This window comes from Pocillopora verrucosa, chromosome 2, assembly GCF_036669915.1.
Source record: "Pocillopora verrucosa isolate sample1 chromosome 2, ASM3666991v2, whole genome shotgun sequence".
NCBI lineage: Eukaryota > Metazoa > Cnidaria > Anthozoa > Scleractinia > Pocilloporidae > Pocillopora > Pocillopora verrucosa.
In genome coordinates, this window is record NC_089313.1 from 12,054,734 (window position 1) to 12,078,325 (window position 23,592).

Here is a 23,592-nt window from a genome sequence, read left to right on the forward strand (position 1 = left end):
GCAGTGGCGTGTAAATAGTAGAGTTCGGTGGAGTCGTCGGGAAATTTAGCTCCTCTAGGAATTTATTGCTGGTGCGTTAATTACAACGATGCTTCTGTTATGTCGATATCTTGTTTACCCATCTACATTACTTGGACAAACTAACACATTGACTATTTCCCTTATCACTTCAATATCTCATTTTCGGTATATTTTACTTGTCTGCTCTCATACAATCTTAGAGATTTGCATACCTTACACATTGCAACCATAAACCCTTATCTTCATGCAAACGAGTATAGAAGACCATGACTTTGGTACGAAGCGCAGGAAACTGGCTGTGATTGGATCCTTCAGCCAGCGTGTCTCTAAGGTGAATCGATCTGAATTTCCCGTAAAGATCTGCAATGGTGGTCAGTTATGCATGAGAGAACAAACGACGAACACACATTGAGACAGACCGAAAGACAAGTCAGCCGATTGATGAGACAAACGAACAGAAACTGAAAACAATATGGTAAGGGATATCAAAATTCCAAAATAATTAAGTACCTTATCATGACCATCCTCTTGGTAGGTGACCCATGCTTCTCCATCCTCGCTCCACTGAACTGTGTACAGGGTGACCCAGTTGTCCAGGTCGACACCCTGAGTGCCGACACCTAGAGTTGCAAACATGTTTGATGTTTTAAAGTTAATCTCAGAAAAAGGTTGCACCTTCCTGGAACCTTGCAGAGGTTTCTTTCAATGGAAACCAAGAGCGCTTCCTCACAATGAACCAAAGTGTCGATAAATTTCTTTGAAACTAACCATAAACTACGATACCTGAAATTTTCTTTTCACCGTCCAAATCCACAATGATCCACTGAAACTTGTCAGAATTTCTCCCAGCGCACCAGGCGTTATTTTTTCGCACTTGTCCGCTGCTGGCTCGTGCTGTAATACTAAGCTCAGAAGAGCAGGCTAAGGAAATAACACGTAAATTATCATCATGCTTCATATAACATAACGCCCCGCAATTTTCATGATAGGTATGTTCACTATAACCTAAAACATCACTCAACCGACGCCCAGTATTCAAAGCTATAAACTGCTCTATGACTCTTTCACTTCTTCCTCCTAAATTACTTTTCTGTAACGCAGTTTGATTTAAATTCTCGGCCCGTGAGAGATGGAACGTAACGAACATCTTTGCCTTACGGTAAGTCGTGAAAGAAGATGAAAAGAAAAAAAGTCGTCAGTGGCAATATTTTCAAGTGATAATGAACTTGTTGTATAGTTGACGTGCCTATTGTCTAAGACACAAAACCTAAAGTGAATGAATGTATAGACCACTTGTAAAATCAGTTTAAACCAAACAACACATTTTCCATCTCCTCTCTGATGCTGTTTATGGTACAAATTAGTTTTTAGCAGCCTTTGGGCCCGTGAGAAAAATGTTTTTTTAATCACAAAATTAGCACTATTCATGTAATATCATGAGCGAGATGAAGAATGTCCCGAAAGGGTTACCCTTATGATCTAAGATAAAGATGTGAGCAGTTTTAACTGATAAAATCCTTTGGAGGAACACAGTATCGTGATCGGGTATGCAAAACGTGCAACCCTCTTTCACAGAGCTATACCTACCATTACGTCTATTACTCAAACTATTGCGAATACTTTCCTCCGAATAATGGGGAACCTGATCGTCGTGGAAAGGATTCTCGCACCCCATCTTCTAAAAGTTCTGTCTTTGCATCGTGGCACTTTCAAAGCTATATTTATACCTATTCAATTTTCAACACCCGATATTGCATTTCCAGTGTTCTGATTGGTTTACTCAACTCCGTAAGTCAGCCCATATATTCACTGAATAACCTTATATGGAAACTAATTAGCCTAATTTTTCTTAATTTTAGTGTTGAAACAAATCCACTGAGCTCCCAGCATTAACGAAAGGCGGTTAATTCAATAAAATAATTCTTCCATTCGCGCTCACGCATTCGTTGGTTATTTACCATCTCATATCCAACGCGCGCTCGAAGAATAATAGCTATATTATCGAAGCGCCGTCTCTTTCAGTTAATACAGTATTACGGGTTACTTACGTGGGATGTCCTCTATCCGGTAAACAGCGTTTGCTCTGTTCTTACCGACCCCTTCATAGCAATCTTTAGACACCCCATCTTTTGCAAACGTTTTCCCTGCATTTTCTCCGCTCCAGCACTCGCCAAAGAACTGCACCGAGAAATACTCATATCTGCCAGGACAAAATTAACGGCTCCTAAATAAGAAGTGTTTGCCGAACTGCGGGCATTTTAGTCTAAGGCTCTCGAAACTATGTAATATTAACTTCTTAATAACCGATCACAAGGGCCTTTCTGGCGAATATTGGCCCGCGGTCTAGGCGGAGAGCAGCAAGGTCTGTCCGAAAACGAACGACGGCTAATATAATTGCCCGGTATGGCTCAAGCAAGCAAAATCAGTAAGTAGTTTATTACTGAAGGCACTCAGAATAAATTAATTTTTTTTTAATTTGCCAGCTTTCACGGAAAAAAAGGCACGGCTTAGGACCGTTCCGTGAAAACGGTCCGTATGGCAAAATCCTAGTCAAGTAAATAACAAAGGAACGTCTACAAAGACTTACCTCAGGACTACCTTGCCATATAATGACATCGATTACGAGTTCGTTTCTTTTTCCTTTCTCTGGTTACCCATTGCTAGAATATTTGAATATATTTTGAATATCTGATGGAGACACCGAAAACAAAGATTCAAATAACCTGCTCTTCTGCGCCTCAGCTGCACAAGCCTCTACCGTCTTTCTTAGGTTGTACCAATCGATTTCTTTCCTCTTATTTGCAATTAACATCGGCAGCGGACGAGGATCTTTGCCTTTATCTTTGAAACAGCCAATGTGTACAAAGGTCGGTGGTTTGACTTAAAAACAAAAAATATAATTCATTGTATAAGCATTAATTCTTTCCCAGAAGCTCTTTGGCAACCTATGAGACGCCTGCAATTATGAAAATGAGACATGATACCTCGCATCATAAAAGAGTTTCGAAGTTTAAAAATATTATGGATTCTCTGTCTGACTTCATTCCCGTGACAACGAATACACAAAGTTCAGGAAAAGTTCGAGAATATCAACAAATTCGCCGAGAGTAGAAACATACGCAAAGGGCGCGAAAAATGGTGGAAAAGCGCGCGTGTGCACATTTGGCGAGAAAATCGAAACAAAGGCATCTAGTATAGACAATTGAAATTGCTATTGCTAGTAGCATTGACCATTCTTCATTTGAACAGAAATAAAAATGAACATACTCTCTTATCTCTTACCTGTACCGGCAGTTGTTGGTGCTACTGTGGTTGGAGGACGAGTAGGTGGAGCAGTAGTGGTCGGTTTTCCTCCAGGTCCTCCACTGAGACCTGGGATTCAAGAAAATCTCAAATATTATCATTCAATGTATCATAAACCCAAAGCCTTTTAAAAGTGATATTTGACTCGCACTGGGGGAAATCGAAGCAACATACCCAAATGAAAGCAAAAAAAACCTCACTTTCGACAGTTGAATTTCACTATGCAACACCGAAAATTCCAAAAGGTTTCAGTGTTTGAAATGTTTCGTGCTACCATCGTCGGTATCTATCATTCGTACATGTGGTAGTTCAGCCCTGTATTCGGCTACAATGACTCACTTTAGTCACGAAAATGTATTTCGTCGACTTCAACATCATGATCAGATCCTCGTTGTCATCATTATCATTATGATGATCATCATTATTGTACTGCCATAATCAACAACATCTCTTTATCACTTACAGTCTTCTCTTTCCTCTTTCTCGTCATCTCTACACTTTGTTGGTATTCCTTTACAGTCATCAGCCTGTCTGATCTTCTTGAAGCCATCTGACTCATTTTTAACTCTCATTTCAACAAAACAATTGGTCTCGGCGTTGAAACTCTTTCGCGTCCAGTTTCCCCAAGAACAAATGATCTGATTACAGTTACCTGGGAATTGCAGATGAGTGCATCGAAAATGAATAGGCATACAAATAAATGAAAGCAGTAATTCCTTTTTCTGGCCTCTAAGTTCGTAAGAAAAGTGAAGAACTGACAAGCACTATTTGCTTCATCGAGTTCAGTTTATGATTACTTTAACCTTATCTTTCAGCTGGGCCCAGTTCTTTGAAGGCCGATTAGCTTTGACCCAGGATTAAATTTAATCCGGGTTTCTTTATTCCTGTGTTCAGAAGCCTTTTTTACATAATTTTTTTGTATTCTTTTTAGAGCATCCAATAATCAAGTTTTAAACAAAAAGAATTATACAAGATCTAAAATCAGACCACACACCAACCCTGGGTCATCTAAACCCAGCTTTGAACAACCCGGCCCAGATTTCTCTTTGGACTGATCAAGACGAACCTGAAAGCTATACATATTTTGTGCCTCTGCACCCGCCTACCATCACATGGTGACTGACTACGGTTATTATCAACTGACGAGTTTAAAATACTTTTAATAATTTTTAAAAACTATTTTTTGGCTCATGACTTTTATCTTATTTCAGTTGTATGTCTACTTTTTAGTCAATAAGATTTAGTTTCTTTGATTGACACTGTCTCCACACTCTAGGAGTGAAGCGGAAACGGAAGGAGTTTTATCTTTTCACTCCCAAGATTTCATGAGTAATCGTCCTTATCGTCTGCTGGTCGACTAATAATCTCCTAAATGATTTTTTATTTACTTTCATTATATGTCTGTTTGATGTTGTATTAACATTATGAGAGAATCTGTCTTGGCCACGTTTGGGAGTTAACAAGATCTTTCACAATCGACTTACATTCGGTCCTGGCCTCCTCTCGAATGGCACGACACGATTCCAAACCATCACATGTTCCTCTTTCAATCCATTCAAGCGATTTGTTAAAGTCACGTTTTCGAATTTGTACAGCACATCCCACATCCGGAATCTTCTCTGACCAAGCACTCCACTCCTTCAGCACACAGTCTTCTCTAAAGGAACAATTACCTACAAGCACAGATTTGTTTTCAATTTGAATCGTCTGCTGGGACATGCAAGACAACAGTCACATGAAGAAAACCGTGAAATTGTAGCTTAGTAACAACGAAAACACAATGGTGGAAAGAGGATTGGAAATGCAAAAAAATGGCCTCTAGTAACAGGAAAAGATATTTCCGACTGAATTTTTCAAGAGGTGCAAAACTTGAAACAAAATAACTTCTTTGACTGCGGTAGAGAACGGTGGAAAATAAGGCAAAAAAGGAAGTTTGCTTTTGAATGTCTATTCCATTCTGCCATTCTTCGACACTTTTTCCGAGTGTCGAAATCTCTCTGTGGCACTCTTACTTTAAAAAAACAAGTTCCATTTTGGACATAGTTTGAAGCTACACTGGTTTCCAGATTCAATGAATGTAACCGAAGAAGTTACAATTCATAGACCCAACGTTTCGACACTCCTGTCTAGTGCCTTCATCAGGGGTGATCTAAACGCTGCAACAAGAGGTCCTTTTATATGATCACTAATTAGCGGCCTTTTTTTCTGACGAGGTGTAAATAGGCGTCAGGAAGCAGACCGCCATCGTCGCGATTTAAAGGAGCGTGGGCGGAGTTAATGTGCCAAGCCCCCAAACAAAGGCGCTGGTGGTAACGCCGATTAGTGGTGATAATTTTAGAATTATCCCACCCAATTGTATGGTTGGTTAGGCAAGTATGCTCCGATAAAGCTGAATTTTCCTTTTTGCAAAGAAAAACCGCTTTTTGGTGCTCTTTTAACCGTGTACCAAACTGGCGTTTGGTCTGCCCGATGTATTCGTTGTCACAGTCATTGCAAGGAATAGAATAAATGGCGTCGGTTCGTTGTTCTTTCGTGACAGGATCCTTAGGTTTGGCGAAAATATGCCCCAAAGTCTGAAAAGGTTTTTGAGCAACTTTAACGTTGTGGCTATTCAAAATTCTCTTGATGGGTTCAGTAACACCCTGTATGTAAGGAATAACAGCAAAACCAGTCGCTGGTTCCCTTTCATCAAGAGCGTTACTATTTGTAACTGGTTTTTGGCAGTTACGGAGAAAAGTTTTTGTGTAGCCATTTGCCTTTAGGACTCTCCTCAGCCTTCGAATCGAGTGATGATGGTAGACAAATAGCCCTCCTAAGTAAAGTTTTGGCTACAGACTTCTTATGGCAAATAGGATGGTGAGAATCGAAAGCGAGGTAATTGTCGGTGTGGGTGGGTTTACGGTAGACACTTGTCTCTAAATTACCCTGAACCCCTCTGGACACATTTAAATCAAGAAAGGGCAAATGTCTATCCTTTTCACGTTCAAGGGTAAATTGGATCGACGGCTCTACTGAATTCAAATGCGACAAGAGGCGCTCCGCTTCATTTCCGAATACCTCGTCAGAAAAAAAGGCCGCTAATTAGTGATCATATAAAAGGACCTCTTGTTGCAGCGTTTAGATCACCCCTGATGAAGGCACTAGACAGGAGTGTCGAAACGTTGGGTCTATGAATTGTAACTTCTTCGGTTACATTCATTGAATCTGCAAACCAGTGTAGCTTCAAACTATGTCTGATTGTCCACCTGGTTGCCGTGTGAACTTTAATATAAGTTCCATTTTGTTATATTAGTTTTTTTCAAATTAATGGTAACTCTACTCCGTCCGCTAAAGAGCCTTTCAGGTCTCCACCATACGTGAAGTAAAAGTGTCTCCTTAAAATTTTGTGGATCGAATTGGAACTTAATATTGTATCAGGTTCACAATTCTTGCCCTTGTCACTTGTGTCGTTTCCTCATTTCTTCTTCGTGTCATTTCTTCCTTAATTAAGAGAGAGCGCTTGACCTGATACGAAATGACTCCCAGATACCGCCTTGAATTTGATTTACTCGAACCTCTCAACCCCGACAGCCGTTATATAAGTAACAAATTTAGGTCCTTACACCACGTCCTTGTCTCTGGTGGCACCTCGGGGCAGGTGGTCTGAAGTCCTTGACAGTTCTCTGCTTGGATCTTTTCGTGTTGGGTCGTGGTGACATCTTTTGTTCTTATTTGTTGCGCACATCCGTCCTTCGGTAGTTCACCTTTCCAAGGATTCCAATCGCTGATTTTGCAACTAACATATGCACATTTGCCTGATGCCAAAAGCAATAAAACATTACCACATTTAAACATAAACCACGGCACGGTAGAAAAGGAAAGAAAATCTAGCCTTGTGTTTTTGTCTTTGAAATGACATTCTTTTTCAACAAGTCTATCAATAAGATATCTATAGTAAATAATTTTGAATAATCATTTAGTCGATTAATTCGTTGATGGATAAATCAGTAAACTATTAGGATCAAGATAAAAAATATTGTTTTTGCTCATTTGATTTTCATAGTTAATGAAACCTATTCTCACGCTCACCTTGTCAACAGTGCGAGTACCAGATGGATTGTATCATTCCGACGGAATGAAATTTATACATTTTCGATTCAAGTATCAAATAGGTGGCGTATATATATTTTGACGACAGATGCAATTCATCTGCTAAGTATACAAACTTTTTTTTCACGAAAACTATAAACTTACAAATTGTTCTTGTTTCCTCTTTCGCGGCTGGACAAGAGGTGACAAGTCCATCACAAGTCTCTCCAAAACTGAACTTTTCTTTAGCAATGTACTTCCTCGTTCGTTTCTCCTTCCCACACTGCTCTGGGGCCAAGGCAGGACTGCTCCAATCAGACCACTCACCGAGATCACATTCCACGTATTTGCATTTACCTAATATTTGTTATACGACCGGAAATTTATTTAGTGGTAAAAATCACGAAATTTGTTCCCAATGTAGGTTTTTAGGTTAAAATTCTTAGGTAATTTTAGGGATTGAAAGGTAGGAATTGAAAAGCTTAAATTTTCAAGCAGGTGGTATTCCCCAGTTACAAATTAAGTGACAATTGCAACACTTACATCGTATCACACCTCTACCCTTGCCTCGCACACCCCTCCGCCTGTGTACCACGCATGTTCATTTGAAACTTTTCTGGCATGTATTCATTCTTTCATTTCTTCATTTATTCACCCTGCATAATTTTTATCAAATCTATTTTCATGTTACTTACAAAAATTCCTGCTTTCCTTCGGTTTCGTCACACAAGACGTTAATAAGCCACTGCAATCTTCTTGCAGCGAGTGTTTCAAAGGATGAACATAATCTCGCGTCCTCGTCTGTAATTCACACCCTTCCTCTGTTATCGGGTTTTCCCATTCACCCCAAGGTTTGAGATCACAGGAGTCTCTGTATCGGCATTTGCCTTTAAAAATTGATCACCAAGTAAGCTTTGATTCAAAATTAAACGATGGAAACAACGGGGAAAAGGAATTCAGGCCCCGATGAAACATAACCCAGACTTCCTAATTGGATACTACTACCTCTTGAGTTATCTTACCTCGCTAGCAGCATGAGGAATTTTAACTTTGATCGACTCTTATATCTTATTTCTATTTGAAAAACAGGTTGTCGCGATGGTGGATTAAGTCCATGAACCAAAGAAAAGTTCCCCGGCATGTTGCAGTATAATCCATGGCTATTGTACATTAAGGTATCTTCTAAGATGACCTTTACTTATTATACGCTCATAAAAACAATTTTATTGCACCAGTTATTTTTTCTTTTTTAAATGTTTCATTTATTCACCATCCTATTGAATGTAGTCTTATTGTACGATTTATTTCGAAAGGAGGAGGTAATATGCCCACGTATGACTCACTTAAGTAACGCCCTTGCGCATTAAAACAACATGACATGGTTCCAAGTTTTTAGAGCTTACCGAGATCAAGATAATATTATCTCTTGCTGAGATGAATAATTTCTTTTAAACGACGTGGCTTACTTTGTCAATGATCATACGTAAACTTACATTGCGTTCTTTTATCGACGATGTCGTCTGGGCAAGTTTGTGGCAAGGGTGGACACTTGTCAGCATGCATCTGATATTGAAAAGTTAGGGCATATGTCTTCCTCCTCGTCTGTTGCTGACCGCATTGACCTTCTTGGAGCTCCTTTGGTTCCCACTCTGACCAATCACCGAGAGAGCAGGTGGCATATTTACAGCTACCTGTTTTATAATAAATGAATAAATATTATAAGTCCATTTTCATCCAAGATCTGGGAATTTTGGCTTGTTTGTTGGTCTGTTTGTAGTTTAAACTGACTGTTTATCAAAACCGCACTAAAACTTTTGGCTACTTACAATTTGTACGGGTTTCTTCAAGAGCCTGTGGGCACTTTTGAGGAAGATTGGCTGGACATTCGTTGACGTGTTGTTCATAAACAATTGACTTGGTAAACCCCCTTGTTCGCTTCTGCTGGCCACAAGTTCCCTCCGCGACAGAGCCTTTCCACTCGCCCCAGTCTTCCAACGCACAATCCGCTTTGGGACAGCTGCCTGCAAAATTTATGAGGCCACAAACTCAGTTTGTTGTGTAATCCATGTTGTGTAAATCGAACAGGGAAATTGAGTGCAATTGATAATTCTGATAAATTACTAGCTCAGACGACAACCCTTATCAATGGTGGCTATCAGTTCGACATAGCTTAAAAGTATGTTCCGACTTCTTCGTCAAGTGCCATTCTCTTTAAAAATTTTCGGGGAATAATACCCTTTTTTAGATAGATAAATGAGGCTAAAATGCTAATGTCTTGTAAAGCTGCGAGGTGTTTATTTGTAGGACAGTGAAGTGCCAGGCCAGGTGATTAGTTAGCCATTTACCGACCATCAAAATGGAAATAGATGAGTTACTTCAAGCACTTACACATCTTTCGATAGTCTGTCTCTGGAATAGGACACTCAGTTGGAACGGAATTACATGAACCAGTCTGTTGCTCCAAAGACCAGGTCAAAGTGTATGGTCTGATTCTATTCTGCATCCCACAGCTTCCCTCTGTTATGTTCCCAGTCCACTCCTCCCAAGATCCATGCTGGCAATTAGCTTTTCGACATACACCTGGTTTAAAACAGGCCAAAATAACAAAGTCGAACAACCCAGTAGAGTCTAACGGCAACGATTGTTGCTAAACATCATGATCTTTTCAATAAAACAAGAAGGTAGCGAAAGCCTTTTCCCTGGCCTTTTGAACAAAGAAACAAACACAAAAAGCTAAAATCGTTCACATTATTAGATCACTAGTTTACTGCAAGGTTTAAGTCGAAAAAAGAAAGATGAAATGGCTGTTTTTTTCTACGTGCATGAAGCTGAGCCAGGCAAAAGTATATATACTTGCCGTAACACTCCCTAAAAGTTATCATTCCCCCTCCAAAAAAGATTATTCATTTCTTGCCCTCTGACAGTCATCCAACCTTTTTGGGAAGACACTGTGTTCAGTATGGTTTAGTATGGTTATAAAACCTACGATATTTGAAATGGTAAAACTGTAAAGCTTTCAATAAAGAAATATATTAATCTTAAAGGGAGATACCAATCCCAAATGAACTACGATTCTAGAGCCGTAGAGAGAGGGGTGGAAGAGGGACTTATCAGCTTACCAGCTTACCAGCATAGGGGCTTATCTAAAAATTCTGGACGCAGGGATCTCTCGAGGGGGATGTCATATCAGAGAGGAGCTTTTATAGAGATGAAAGTTAACCGGATCGTGACTTAAAGAAATACAAACTTTTATTTCACGAGTGTTGGTAAAAAAGGAAGACAATTCCAGATTTTCCTGTAAAAAAAAGATGGTGTATTTCAAAAACTGGTAGTTTTAACTTACATTGCCGTCGCCTCTGAACTGGTGGAGCAGGACACCCAATGTTGAGTCCACCACAGCTGAAGCGTCGATATTGAGTTTGAAGTGGATGGTTGTATGGTTTCGATCTTATCTGCGGGTAACATCCAGGTTGCTGAGCATTTACCACTCCTCGCCAGGTTCCCCACTCACCAAAAGTACAGTCTTCTCGGTAGGTGCACGGCACTGTGAAGTGAAGAATTCAGAGCATGAGTTCTAACTTTCTACCAGAATGAGGGAGGTGGGGATTCATTTAAGACGTCTGGGTAACGTCACTGCGTTTATGAAACCATGGCTCTCTTTTAGAAAAATCTGCTCAGTCGGTGACCCGGTTTTAGCTATATACTTTGTAGGTTGTAAAATAAAACAACATGGAATTCAGAATACTATGCATACAGGAAGAGAACTCTCCACCAATTTCACTCCTATGTCAAGATGTCCGGTCCGAAAAGAGCCCAGTTTAACGTTCAGAATTTTAAATTGTTTTTCCCTGTCGAGGACCTAAGAGCACGAAATCCATAGTCTTTCTAATCGCTCGGGCAAATTAGGCACTTGGCTTCCCAACCCATCCCCTGCCAAACTATATCCCCTATATGAAAATTGTGCACCTGAAATAAAATTTATCTGTAAGATATTGACTAAACGACAAACACAAACCTTTGCAGTTTTTTCCAAATTTATGGCAAGTGTAAGTGTAATAATATTCATACTGAAAAAACAAAAAAAGAAAGAGAAACGTGCATTTCACGAAATTAACACTTATTCATAACTGACCTTTAGTATCTTCATGAGTGCGTAATTATTGAGGCATGGCATCACAACGTTTTCAGTTCATATCACGGTCATCACAGATGGAACGTTTCCCGAAAAACTTTGGAACTGGTTCGGTGCAAGTTTTCACATTAATTACACAATGTTTCGTTCACAAACCTATGTTAGAAAGTCTCATCTTTAGAGAGTTATCATGATAATATAAGACATACCCCCTTTTTTGAGGCTCCGAATACTTCTTCAACCTCCTCAAAATCACATCCCTCATGATAACATTCGTGATAAATGCCTCTTGGCACACGCGACTTAACTACCATGAAGCTGTTAGCATCTTCTGGGCTGATCTGCACATCATCTGTAAAATAGAGTGAGCGTGATTTAATGCAATCTTATAATTTACTTTAATTCCTGGCTTCTCACTCTTTCACCCGTGCCCGAATCTTTTTCAGTCTTTTAGCCTTAAAAAGAACGCCCCATCTTAGTTAGCCTCGTTACGACATTGAAAGAACCAAATGGTACATAAGATTGGAAGGTATCTGTACTAAGCCTCAGAAGGTCAACGAGATTGGATGATAACGGTTATTAGCCCATCTCGTTGACGTTCAGGTTCCCATCAGAAATTGTAGCATTTTCTGTCTCCTGTATTTGCACAGTTGCACTTGCATGTGAGTTTGTCACGTTGTCGATAGCGGATCATCAATCAAGAATTTTTCGTCATACCAACACAACAGTGGACAAGACGACGACTAACGACGATTGTAACTGCGATCATATCTTTTATGGATGGATTTGCAATGATCCTGGCACTCGGAAACGTCAGCTTTTACACTCTGTTAACCGTGGCCAATTTACGTTATTAATTCAGTTTATAATATTTCGAGTTCGAGGACTCCAGAGTGAAAACTGCTAAGGAGAAATGCAAGTGTCGAAAGGAGTGGGCCAATCAAGAAACGTCCTGCAGCGATCAGACCCTCCCCTGTCCCACCTGCTCCAGAATATGTAAATCCAGAATTGGACTTATCAGTCATCAGATGACACGCCGCCCATAGTGAGGACTTCCTTCCCACTGCATGGTCTTCGGACTACGAAGAGTTTGCCATCAATACTTAGTTACCCTGTTATGTTTTCCCACCGACGCAGCACTACAGTTTCTATAGAAGTAGAAATTCATTGCGATCAGATTCCCCTACGAGAACTGAAGGTGGACCTTCGAAAAACTTTACCTCGCTCCGAACTTGTGAACTTCGAACTTTGTCTCTTAGAAAACTACGCTCAAGCTGAGATAATTAAGCTCAGTCATCAACGTTCAAAATGAATTTTCTAATTACATCATGAAAATGCTGCGAACTGGTAAAGAGAAAATGCTCCAGTAAGCTACACGACGTTGTTTATCGATTGAACCATTTTAGTAAACTTCTAGTCATAATCCACCTCAATAAATGTTGTTGAAAAAATCCTAATTTTATATAAGCTGTTCAAACTATCTATGGTCGGAGAGTTTCACTGATTTGAAAGAAACTACCAAGTAGGTGTGATATTAAACATTTGCATCCTGAAAACGGTCTTATTTGCACTATCGGCAACGTGGCCTTTCCTAGTTAAGGTTAATTTGCATCCTAATTTTTTTCGGGATGTATTTCACTGAGGTGTCGAACATGTTGGGAACTTTGCCGGTCTGCAGCCATCTTATCATTTTTATCGAAGGCGTAGCCGTCGAGATTCTTTAGTAAAAACTTTTTTATTAGATTCTTTCTCGTTTCCTGATATAATCGTTGCCTTAATTTAAAAGTTACTAAAATCTCGATCTAAGTTAAGTTGAGTTAAGTACGACACAGCAAACGAAAAACTGCTTTTGGGGATGGGAAACCACTAGACCTTGAAAGGGCCTCAGGCCTAATCTCAAACTCAGTTTAATCCGTCCTATTCGACCAAATTACTGGTGAATGTATGGACTGCTTTACATTCAATTTCCATATAATTTGCCCCAATGCATGGCCATTCTCGGGATCGTTTGGGGTGATCTGGACGATTGTAAGAAACCTTGGCTTTGGCAGAAAAACTATTTGGACAATGTGAGTCTTTAAAATGACAGAAATCAAACCCTCCATAAATTGAGTGTCATTTCAGTATTTTTACAAGGTGCGTATTCTTTTTTGACCATTATTGTGAGTTTGAAGTGGGAACTGGCTCAGTGTACAAAGTATGGTTTATAATCAAAAGGAAATGTTGACTTCCTACTTCATTTAGCAATTGTTTCATTCCTACAATGGCTGGAATGGGTGACAATGGCGTCTCGACGAAAAATACTAGCGTGAACGGCTGTTTCCACACAGAAGGGCTACTGTTTACCTTTAGCTAAGCCTGATCTTTGTACTCTTGTCTTTTTAGCTTAAGTTGTGCGTAATTGCGTTTGGTTGCAAAGAAAGAAAAGGTCGAGGTGTTAGTCGACAGTAGGTCGGAATCGCAGAGTACCGTAAGTCATCTTTAGAAAGGATTCATGAAGGCAGCAACAAAAATCTTCCCTTCACAAAAATGAATATTTAAATTTTCACCTCATTGCTGAAATACTTGACAGTCTCAAAAAACAACTGCCTATATTTAGTTTTCAGAGTTATTTATACAAATATCCCACAGAAACAAGCTCAAAGGAGAAAATGTTCCTCCAAAGAAAAGGTTCCGCAAGGCTTATTTCTTGCTCGTAAATAATTCTCTTGCATGCATAGCAGATCTGTGAAATGTAATTGAGTCATCTGAGACCTAAAGAATAAGGAATTTATAATTTGAAAATAAGAACAGTTCTTTCAAGTAATTTTTTTATCCGCTTGAATACCGGTAAGAGCTGGTTTGCCTTTAGATAGGAAAATTTGTCTGTGGAAAGCTTTGGGAAGTCTTAATTTTATGTTTCATTTTTTGCATTTTTAAGTTCAGGCTTCAGTCAATTCGAGAGAAAAGCCGGCACCACCTCATATGCAATTGAGAGCCTTCAAGCGAAGTCGAATGGTGAAGGGAAACAAAAAAAAAACGTTTTCTGATGAGAGCAATCAATTCATCAAAGTAACAGTTATTGTTAAGATTAGGACATTGTTTACCTTTTCCAAAGGCGCTCAGCATAAAAATATTCAAAAGTAGAAAAGTAAGTTTCTCCATGATTCTTCACAACCTTCTCTGCTCTCAGCTACGCTTTGATAAAATGCAGTCGACCGGGAAAGTTCACAGAATACATATTGCTCAGTAAAAATATTTATTTAGCTGCCAAATCTTTTCCATGTAAGCAAGCCACTAAGAAACTATTCTTTTGTATTTAAACGAGTTCTACGGTTTTTGTTTAAAAACTTAGAAACTGATTGCGCCATGAATTGGAAGCAACTCTATAAAAACTGCTTATTATGAACGTATTTGATGCAAGTAAGGGTAATTTATCCACAATGATATCACTTATGCAAGAATGGTATCTTTCAAATAGGGATTATGGGGATTACAGATCAGTTAACGATTGGCAAATAGCTAGAAAAAGTAATTTCTTCACCGTGCGACACGTTTTAAACGTATCTCAGCCTGTTCAGTACTTAACAACGCCAAGTAACTGCTATTATACGATTTACTGTTCTCAATAATGATAGCGCTGAAAGTTGCACAACGTAAGTTGGGTTTTTCATTCAGTCTTTTAAACTAACCTTTGGAAGGCGAACGTGACGTCACGGTTGCTATCAGAATAGCGGTTAATACGCTGCCGGTCAAAGTCTTCATGGCAGTTTGAGAGGAAACTAACCACATCACTCTACTTAAGGAAAAAAACAACAATAGCAATTAGAAAAGTTCAAACCAAAACTTGAGCGTCAGAATATATTCCTCACCGCTGACTGCGATAAATTGCGGTGGTTAGAAACAGTCAGAATCTAAGAGAAACAATGACTATGATTGCCGTCTGTATGCGCGGGTTAAGGGGTGATTATGGAGAATCTTTAATCCTCGGAAGAATAAGGAAAGCTACCTTGAATTGGGAAATCGAAGATGGTATAAAATATTTCAGTAAACGCGGCAATCTGTAAATTAACAGGAATTGAAGGAAAAATTGCTGTTCATTACAGCAAATTAACGAGAAAGAAATGAATTAATTTGAAATGAGCGAAAATAACGCGGCCTCACTGAGAAACATTATTTGTTAAGAAAACAGGAAAAGTTATAACTTAACACATGGGGAGAAAAATTTGCAACGGAAAGAGTGTTGGCAGAATTAGATAGGTAAAGAAGTAATGCACTTTCAACGTTCTTCGTATGCTTTAATTTATCGAAAGTAAAGTATGCGACGTAAGAGATATGTAGCCGTGAAAAAAATTTATAACTGTATCAAGAAATTGGGGAGAAGAAAGAGCAATCAAGGTCGTGGAAATGAGCGAGCTATGTAATTAATGATGCGGATATTAAAGCTGGCTAATTGAAAACTTTTTTCTCAATTTTCACGTTCATTTCTCTTAATAAGGTAACTTGCGACAAAATTTATGATCCTTCCAAAAAAGTTTATGGTTACGCGTGTGGAGTCATTAAAAATCACTTAATTTTCGCGATTTTGACAGTAGTAATGTGTTTTCTTTTGTAGTTTTGTCTCTGGAAATGACACCCGCCACTCGGCGAGCGGGAACGAAAACTCATCCTGAAGATAATGAAAAGCGACCTCGCGAAAATTATCGAGCAATTTAATATCAGTGCCGCGGATATTAAAGCTAATTTTATTGAAGCGTAAATTAAGGAATTTACGTACATTTCCTTGCGATAAGGAAGCTGTTGAAAAATGATTGTCGATTCAAAAATTTCGCAGTTATCGTCATAAAAAAATTACTTTTTTGTACAATTTATACATCGAAAAACACCACTCGGCTAACCGGAACAGAAACTTTTCACGTGATCGATATCAGACCTCCCCCATCCCAAGAAGGGGATGGGGGAGGCACTCCTCAGTGCCGCCTTTTTCTCCAATCCCGACCCAATTTCAAACCAAAAGACCCCTGTCATCTCCAATACTCTTTTCAAGACCAGACTTTTACATTCTATTTCCTTTCTCAGACGTGCCGGCGTCTAGAAACTGGTAAAATCCGTTCACAATGTCAACTTGAATTATATAATTTTGTTACTTTTCGATTCCTTCTCCAAGATCGGTTAGATTCCTCTCGAGTCGAAGAGGCAAATAGGGGCATACGCTCTTGGCTTCCATTCGGAAAACCAAACCCGATCGACGACAATAAGTTAAGTTGGATTTTTGATTGTTATCGGATCAAAAAAATATACTTTTTTATCCGTCGAAAAGCATGGATGCTGTTTGCAAAAAGTTATAAAAGTAAATAGTGATTACTGGCAGAAGACAGTTTTCTTTGAATTGTTTACATTGGTCAAGTCCTTTATTTTGGGTGACTTCTCTTCGGGGAATTCAAATATCTTTACATATGTTCTCCTTTGTTTCACATTATCGCTTTACCTTTAGAGTGTACAATGTGAACAAAGCAACGGGAACGAAAGGCGCTTTAATTAAATGAATGAATTCAAACCAGCACTTGGAAGTTCCCAAACGAGAAGAGAAGAGTTATATCAAAAATTTCAACCTGATATTAGAAAGAGCGAGCTTGAATCAAGATTAAACATCTTAGGAACTTGAAAATGGAATGTATAATCGAACAAGTGAATCGAATCATGTCCGAGAATAGGGTGTTGTGTTTAAATGAATGTCAGCAGGGGAAATAACCTCATCAACAGGAAAAATTTTAATTATTCTAGGAATACATGTTCAGCTCCAATTATGAGTGTAACTAAGGCGATGAACAGGCGTACAAACTACGAAGACAGTTACGCCCCACTGAGACCTTCTAATAACTATCAACCGTCAAAGGACCAAGAATTCAATCTTCAACCTGCAAAAGCCCAAAACTGAACCTTCAACCGTCAAATTCAGAAAAAAAATAATCAGTCAACCCTCAAAGCTACCCCCCATTGCCAGCCTGATTTATCTATACTTCATCCTTTTCAATTCAGGTAAGGGTACTCATCAAAAAATTCCCTTCTTACTCATCAAGGATCGCGTTTGAATCCCCTGGCATCACCATTATATTGGTCTCTGGTGATTCTCCAGGTAGAGAGGGATTCCCTTTTTTATGTGCCTGTCTCACCAAATAATAATGCATCGATGAACCTGTGCACTTGCAAATGGTCGGCAACGCCTTTAGTATCTAGTTTTAGCTGCTCTCAAGTTATTGATTTAAATCATAAACAGTACTTTTGCTGTGATGAATAATTGTTCAGAAAGTATGTACAAGTATTTGTACTCAGTGGAAAAATCTTTACTTCAAATTATACCGCAACATTCTCTATGCGGCGTTGGAGGCGAAATACATAGTATCATTAAAAGAACTGTTTTTTTTAGTACGCACGATCCCCTTCTCTAAAATTGTATATCATGCTTATGCTAAGTAAGTAAGGACCTACCTTATTGCCTTCATTACGAGAATACGGGAACAAGCTTTAGCTGGTAACTTCCTCCACTCAATAAACTTTGATGAGACGTTGGCGACAGCTTTGTACTCACTTTACTGATGCTTGAGAACAGTTTGACTTAAAATATACTTCAACGGTGAATAGCTGATCTTCTTGTAAAACACACGGGAGACAAAACAATAACAAATGTGTTTATCCGCCCAACTGAGCACAATGGGTTTTAAACTTTTGTTATCAGAACTAATGATTAAATCTTCAGCTCAAAGATCTGTCACGGTCGCTAAACAATATCACTAGATGATAAGAAGAGTACGTTAAAAGATATTTCTAGAACATACCACGATGATGTCCCAGAAGGCCACAGAGGATTTCATCTTTTAATAATTTTTTTGTGACTCGCGAGCAATAATGATGAGTCTAACAAGTCTCGTGCGAGGGGAGGAGCGCGAAGAAATGTCTAGAAAAGGTTTATATTTAGCTCGCTCTTTCTGATTGGTGAAAAACCTATCGTTCATTGTACCCGTAAACATATTGCTACTTTGTCATGAAATCAATTTACCGCTCTTTAAATCCGTTTACTTAAAAAAATAATAACCCACTTGGAATGTTGGGAGAACAAAAGAAAATTTGTGCTTACTCGCATAAAACAAGCTTTATCAATGTTAGATATTGATCTTGCTATTGAATTTCCTGCTTACTGAGTCATATGATTCTAGACGAAGTGAAGCACTGGAAATTCAAAACATTAGGTCGCCTCCGCAGCTCTGCTGTAATTTGAAGTAGCTAGTGGAAATTAATAACTAGGAAAAAGCCGACAGATTCCTTTCCCATGGGTTGTTGCTTGTCTTTTCTATACTTCTGAACGTTCTTACGTTTCAAAAGTATTCCAATTACTTTGAATTAATCAGTAGACAATAGAAACCTTCCACTCTTGGGACAAGTTCATCCAGCAAACAGGGGAACCTTCACGGTCACCCTAATGGGAATGGCAGCCCGGGGTGACCACTTACTACAGATTGACTGCTAAATACAGGTTCCACCGAACAGGAGTCAAACACCATAAAAATTCCTTTTTATGCCATAATTAATCACTAAATCTTAACAGTTTATTATAGTACTTAATCAAAAATGCTTTGACCCTCATAAGCAGAATAGACAAAATGGTAGCGCAGTGCATTAAAGAAAACATTAAGGAGCTAACAGTCAGACCATTGGGAAATTATAAAGCAAAGGACTTCTGTGAAGCTCGTGCGCAACATCTGTCCTAACAGTCCTAAGAAAGATAATTTGAAATCAGCGTTGGGTTTTTTGGTTACCGGTTTACTTCCACGAATGAAGTCGTTGACTTTGCTAAACGCAAGAGAAAGTTCCTGGTGAAAAATTTCACGTGTAATGAGTAAAGGATATTTGAACTGATTTCGGAAGCCTGAAACATGGATTTTATTTTACTTTAGGGATTATTCTTAATTCTATTCAAGTGGTTCCGCTTTAATTGAGCATTCAATTCATGTGGAGGACAATACAAACAGGCCGTTGGAACTCAGTCAAGGGTGACAACGACCGCTTAAGAAAAGGGAAAATTGACGGTGACTGTTAATACGGTTCCGCTCAGGTTTGATTGAATTAAGTAGACGTGACTGGTAAGAAAAACTTGGAAAAATCAAAGACAAAAAAGCTGCTGCAGATTCTTGTGGGGGCCCAAGGACTGTGTACAATCTTTTGTAATTATGTCTACTTATTGTGAATGAATATATTAACTATGGTTTAAAAACGTCCTCCCTCCCAGGACGCAGAAGGAAGGAGTGGTTGCGTAGAGAGAGATGGTCAGCGGATCTTCCTATCACAGACTCCATAAGACCATTTACATGACGTAAATACGATCGCCATTTTGCTCCAGTGGTGTAACACTGTAGTTTTAGTCGAAGAACTTCTTGGTGATACTGAAGGAGCCTTTTTTCTGTGAGAAAGGATGGTTCTTAAAGCACTGACACGTAAAAGCGTAACAATTAGTGTTATCCTGTTCGGAGGAGTTTTTGGTGGAGCTCTTGGCCTTTATATTCGAGATAATTGGGATATTGAAGCCAGGGTAAGTCTGAGATGAATTTTGCTCATTTGGTGTAGGGTAAGATAGATGTTTAACTTAGGTTTATAAATGGATGGAAATTAAGATTTATTATTGTTAGAATAAATTCTCAGTTTCTTTGAAGTTTTTTTCTGTGCCTTTGAGGGCTTCTATTGATTTCCCAGGTAATTGTCTCAAGAGTTTGTTTTCATTTGTAAACATGATGTTAGTATTTTATTGTAAATCGAAGTTCTTTGTCTAAATAATTATTGTCTACATAAGCAACTCAAGGCCATCCCTTAACCCTTTACATCCTAACATCAGTATGCATATTCTCCATACTGTTCTCTATACATTTCTTGAGGTGCTTACAAGGAGAATTTATTTAATTAATAATCAGGAGCTTCTTTAGCTGGTGGTCATTTCCTTTATTCTGGTGATTCAGGGGTGATATTGCAAAGAGAAATTAGATGCTAGTCACTGTTAGGGTCAAAGGCTTAAAGTAGTTCAAAGGTGCATATGATAACTTTCCCTCCCTTTGAAAGGACAGAAGAGAAGTACTTTGGCTATCACATTTCACGCTATTGATTTGAGCAGGCAAAAGTCATATGTATTGGTGTGCTAGTATATCTAGAAGTACTGACACAACTTTTTTGCTATTTCTCATTTTGGACCTTAATATCTTCCCGGTCATTACATGTAAAAAAAACCTTTCAAAACCATCTTGCATGTTTTGAGACTCTGCACAGTAGGCTGTGTTCAGTCCATTGTTCAAACATGTGCCCTAATTTCCCCACTGTTTTACCTGTGCTCACCAATATTAAGTATTACTCAGAAAAAAAGGAAAAGGCAGTAGATTACCAGCACAGGTACTGGTGACAAGAGGTTACAAATCTGGAGCCAAATTAGGATCAGTATGATTTCCTTTCTTGAAACTTGTTTTCTTCATGTATGCAAGGCCAATGGACATGTGAGTTGATTCATAAACAAAGCAGTACACTGATAACACTCTGGTTAATAGGCCATTTCTGAGTTCTCTCAGTTCAGTGATCTGGCGGTGCCAAAATTATGGTGCAAGAATGAGGCCAAGTGCAAAGTCAGTGGCTCTAATCAGGGTAAAGAATAAAGAGACTTGGAAGTGTAAATGAGCAAAACTTTGTCAAAATTCAGTGTGGAAAAGTGAAAAATTATTTGTGGGGGAAAAGCATTCAGCTAAGCGATGGTGGCAAGGAAAAAAAAAGCAGAACTATTCAATATATGCAATTGTTGCCAATTCAACTGTCAAAAAATGCTCTTTTAATCTAGAGCCTACTTGTTCCCTGTTTGAAGTGAAAAATATTGCATTTTTCAACTCAAGAAAATAGGATATGACAGGGAACTTGTGAAGTATTGTCTGCAATTTAATAAAAAAAAACTTGATGTCTTGGGTTCCTACTTGGCCCTAAAAAATTGCTCTGAACAGGGAAATATTGTTGAGTTCAAGCTACATGTAGTGTTGAAGAGAAAATTTTTGTTGATGCACCTGTTATCTTTGGATTATTTCTGTCATCATCAAGGTTTGTTTACAAGTGATCTGGCAAACATTTTTTGTCCCATGCAACTACTAATGTGGCAAGGTGAAATCAACTTGTGTTGGCATAACATTTTCTTGCGGTTGCTGTGGTCTTTCTGTGATAAAATTCATTTAAAAACTTGAATGGCATCTAAGTGAGAATTTTTTGGTGAATTGTCTCGTATGAATTGTATTTTAATGAGTGGTTGTACCAACCCGTAATAACTGTAAAAGAGTTGTAACCAGTCTTGGTAGATTTAAAATTGTCACTTACACAGTTAATTGTCACTTGCACAGTTAACATTTACACAAGCAGTACTGTAACCTGCACCTACCTATTACCCACAGCAACAGCCGTTTACTGATAATTGAGATGATTACCTGGTGGTAAACAGCCAGAAATTAGGGTATTAATTAATTATTAATTATTTGCTGATCAATATGAAAGACAAGGACAAACCTACAAGTGATAAAAAACAAGTGACTAAGGTTGTTGAGAAAAACATACTCCAAGTATTAGTTCCTATACATTAAGGAACCTGGCTGAGGGAATTTTCATCATTTTCAGCAACTTTGTGCATTACTACACAGTGCTGAATCTTCAGAAAGCCTTACTGCTCAAATCCTAAATTTCAAAATGCTTTATTTTCAATTCCATCACCTCATAGTGTAATGAATTTGATTGACCTGTATTATATGTGCAGAGAAAAATGATTTTGGTAAAGACCTATATTCCTTGTTTGCAGTCATTTGCACTCAGCTTGGAATACAGGTAAATAATTAAATGTTTTTCAGTTTCCTCTGAAGATTTGAGTTATCAGGATTGGACTGTATTTTGATGTAATTTATATTTTTCTGATTGTACATGATTGTTCATGAAACTTTACAACAACTGATTTAAAGGTTTCCTCTTAATTGCACTGGTATATTTATTGGTTGTTTACACCACACAAAATGGTCGCAGGGATTGTATGGCTTGGCTTTTATAGCCTTTCAAGGGTGTCTGATCTACTCTTTACACCCTATTACATCAGTATGCAAGGTATCTATACTGTTCTCTACACATTTCCTTTGTACAATCAAGAGCTTCTTGAGTTTGCAACCATTCTTTTATTCTCATGATCTTATTTAATGATTGATTCAGGGTGATACTGTCAGGAGAAATTAGATGCTTATCACCCTTTGCGGTTTAAAGGGTTAACACATGTTTTGTTATCATTTGAATTCTAGGAGGCCCGTGTTGCTGAGCTTGAACAACTAGTGAAAGAAAAAGAAGCCATTGTGAAGAGACTGAAAGAGAGTATAGGTGAAAGGAAATAACCAGGAGCAAGTCAAGGAATGAAACTGTCTAATATTGAAACAGTGCAGAAAATGAAGTGCATTAATGCAAATTTACACTCTGTTTGTTCTTGACTTAGGGTCAAGTTGTAAAGAAATGCTTTGGAATATGAAGTTTGTATCACTTAAAGTAAATGAGGCTGGCAACTTTAAATCTACAGCTGTAATTAGAAATTCTTTGGTTCTTGACTTTGTTATTTGACTCAAGGGGTACTTGATACAAGACTGTAAGGAAATAATTATTTTCTGCATTTATTTCTTTTAGTGCTATGAGCTCTTTTAAGCCAATTAAATTTTGATGAAACATGCAAGTAAATTGATTAATCAGTTGCAAACTTCTACCTATTGACATAATTTACAAAAGTGTTCTTTTAGTATTTGGTAATGGTAGTAATGTTGGACTCTGAATTGAAAGGGTTGGGCTTTAGGTAAGGCAAGGTCATTTTATTTTGTTCTGGGGCAAGGAAATTACCTCTAGCAGTTCCTCTCTCCAACCAGGGGCCTTTTTCTTTAAAGTCCTCTTAACTTAATTGTCCCAAGGACATATTTTTAAAATCAAAATTTCAAGAATAGAGAGGCAGGCTCTGGCACCCTAACCACTCTATTTTATTACCTGAACTGATAGTTTTATTGTATAAC

At 38.4% G+C, this 23,592-nt stretch overlaps 1 protein-coding gene and 1 long non-coding RNA gene across 4 annotated transcripts; one reads left to right on the forward strand and one right to left on the reverse strand.

Annotated features, from left to right (window-relative positions):
- Positions 1 to 233: 233 nt before the first annotated feature.
- On the reverse strand, positions 234 to 18,048 carry LOC131791603 (uncharacterized). 3 transcript variants are annotated; one of them, XM_066162357.1, is made up of 19 exons: positions 17,993 to 18,048; positions 15,196 to 15,299; positions 11,734 to 11,876; positions 11,408 to 11,459; positions 10,736 to 10,936; positions 9,781 to 9,972; positions 9,219 to 9,413; positions 8,886 to 9,083; positions 8,088 to 8,279; positions 7,558 to 7,749; positions 6,927 to 7,118; positions 4,809 to 4,997; positions 3,788 to 3,976; positions 3,304 to 3,393; positions 2,745 to 2,901; positions 2,070 to 2,221; positions 805 to 942; positions 532 to 641; positions 234 to 381 (listed from the first exon to the last, which is right to left on the reverse strand). In XM_066162357.1, exons 1-19 carry the CDS (start codon positions 18,004 to 18,006, stop codon positions 235 to 237), a joined length of 2,847 nt encoding a protein of 948 aa, XP_066018454.1. In that variant the 5' UTR covers positions 18,007 to 18,048; the 3' UTR covers position 234. The 3 variants fall into 3 exon arrangements, with proteins under 3 accessions (XP_066018454.1, XP_058964930.2, XP_058964931.2); XM_059108947.2 differs by lacking the exon at positions 17,993 to 18,048 and adding an exon at positions 15,376 to 15,388; XM_059108948.2 differs by lacking the exons at positions 15,196 to 15,299; positions 17,993 to 18,048 and adding an exon at positions 14,611 to 14,707.
- A 1,833-nt stretch (positions 18,049 to 19,881) lies between these two features.
- LOC131791601 (uncharacterized) lies at positions 19,882 to 23,147 on the forward strand. Its single transcript, XR_009340797.2, has 2 exons — positions 19,882 to 20,087; positions 22,846 to 23,147. It is a non-coding gene; the product is annotated as an uncharacterized lncRNA (long non-coding RNA).
- The last annotated feature ends 445 nt before the right edge of the window (positions 23,148 to 23,592 follow it).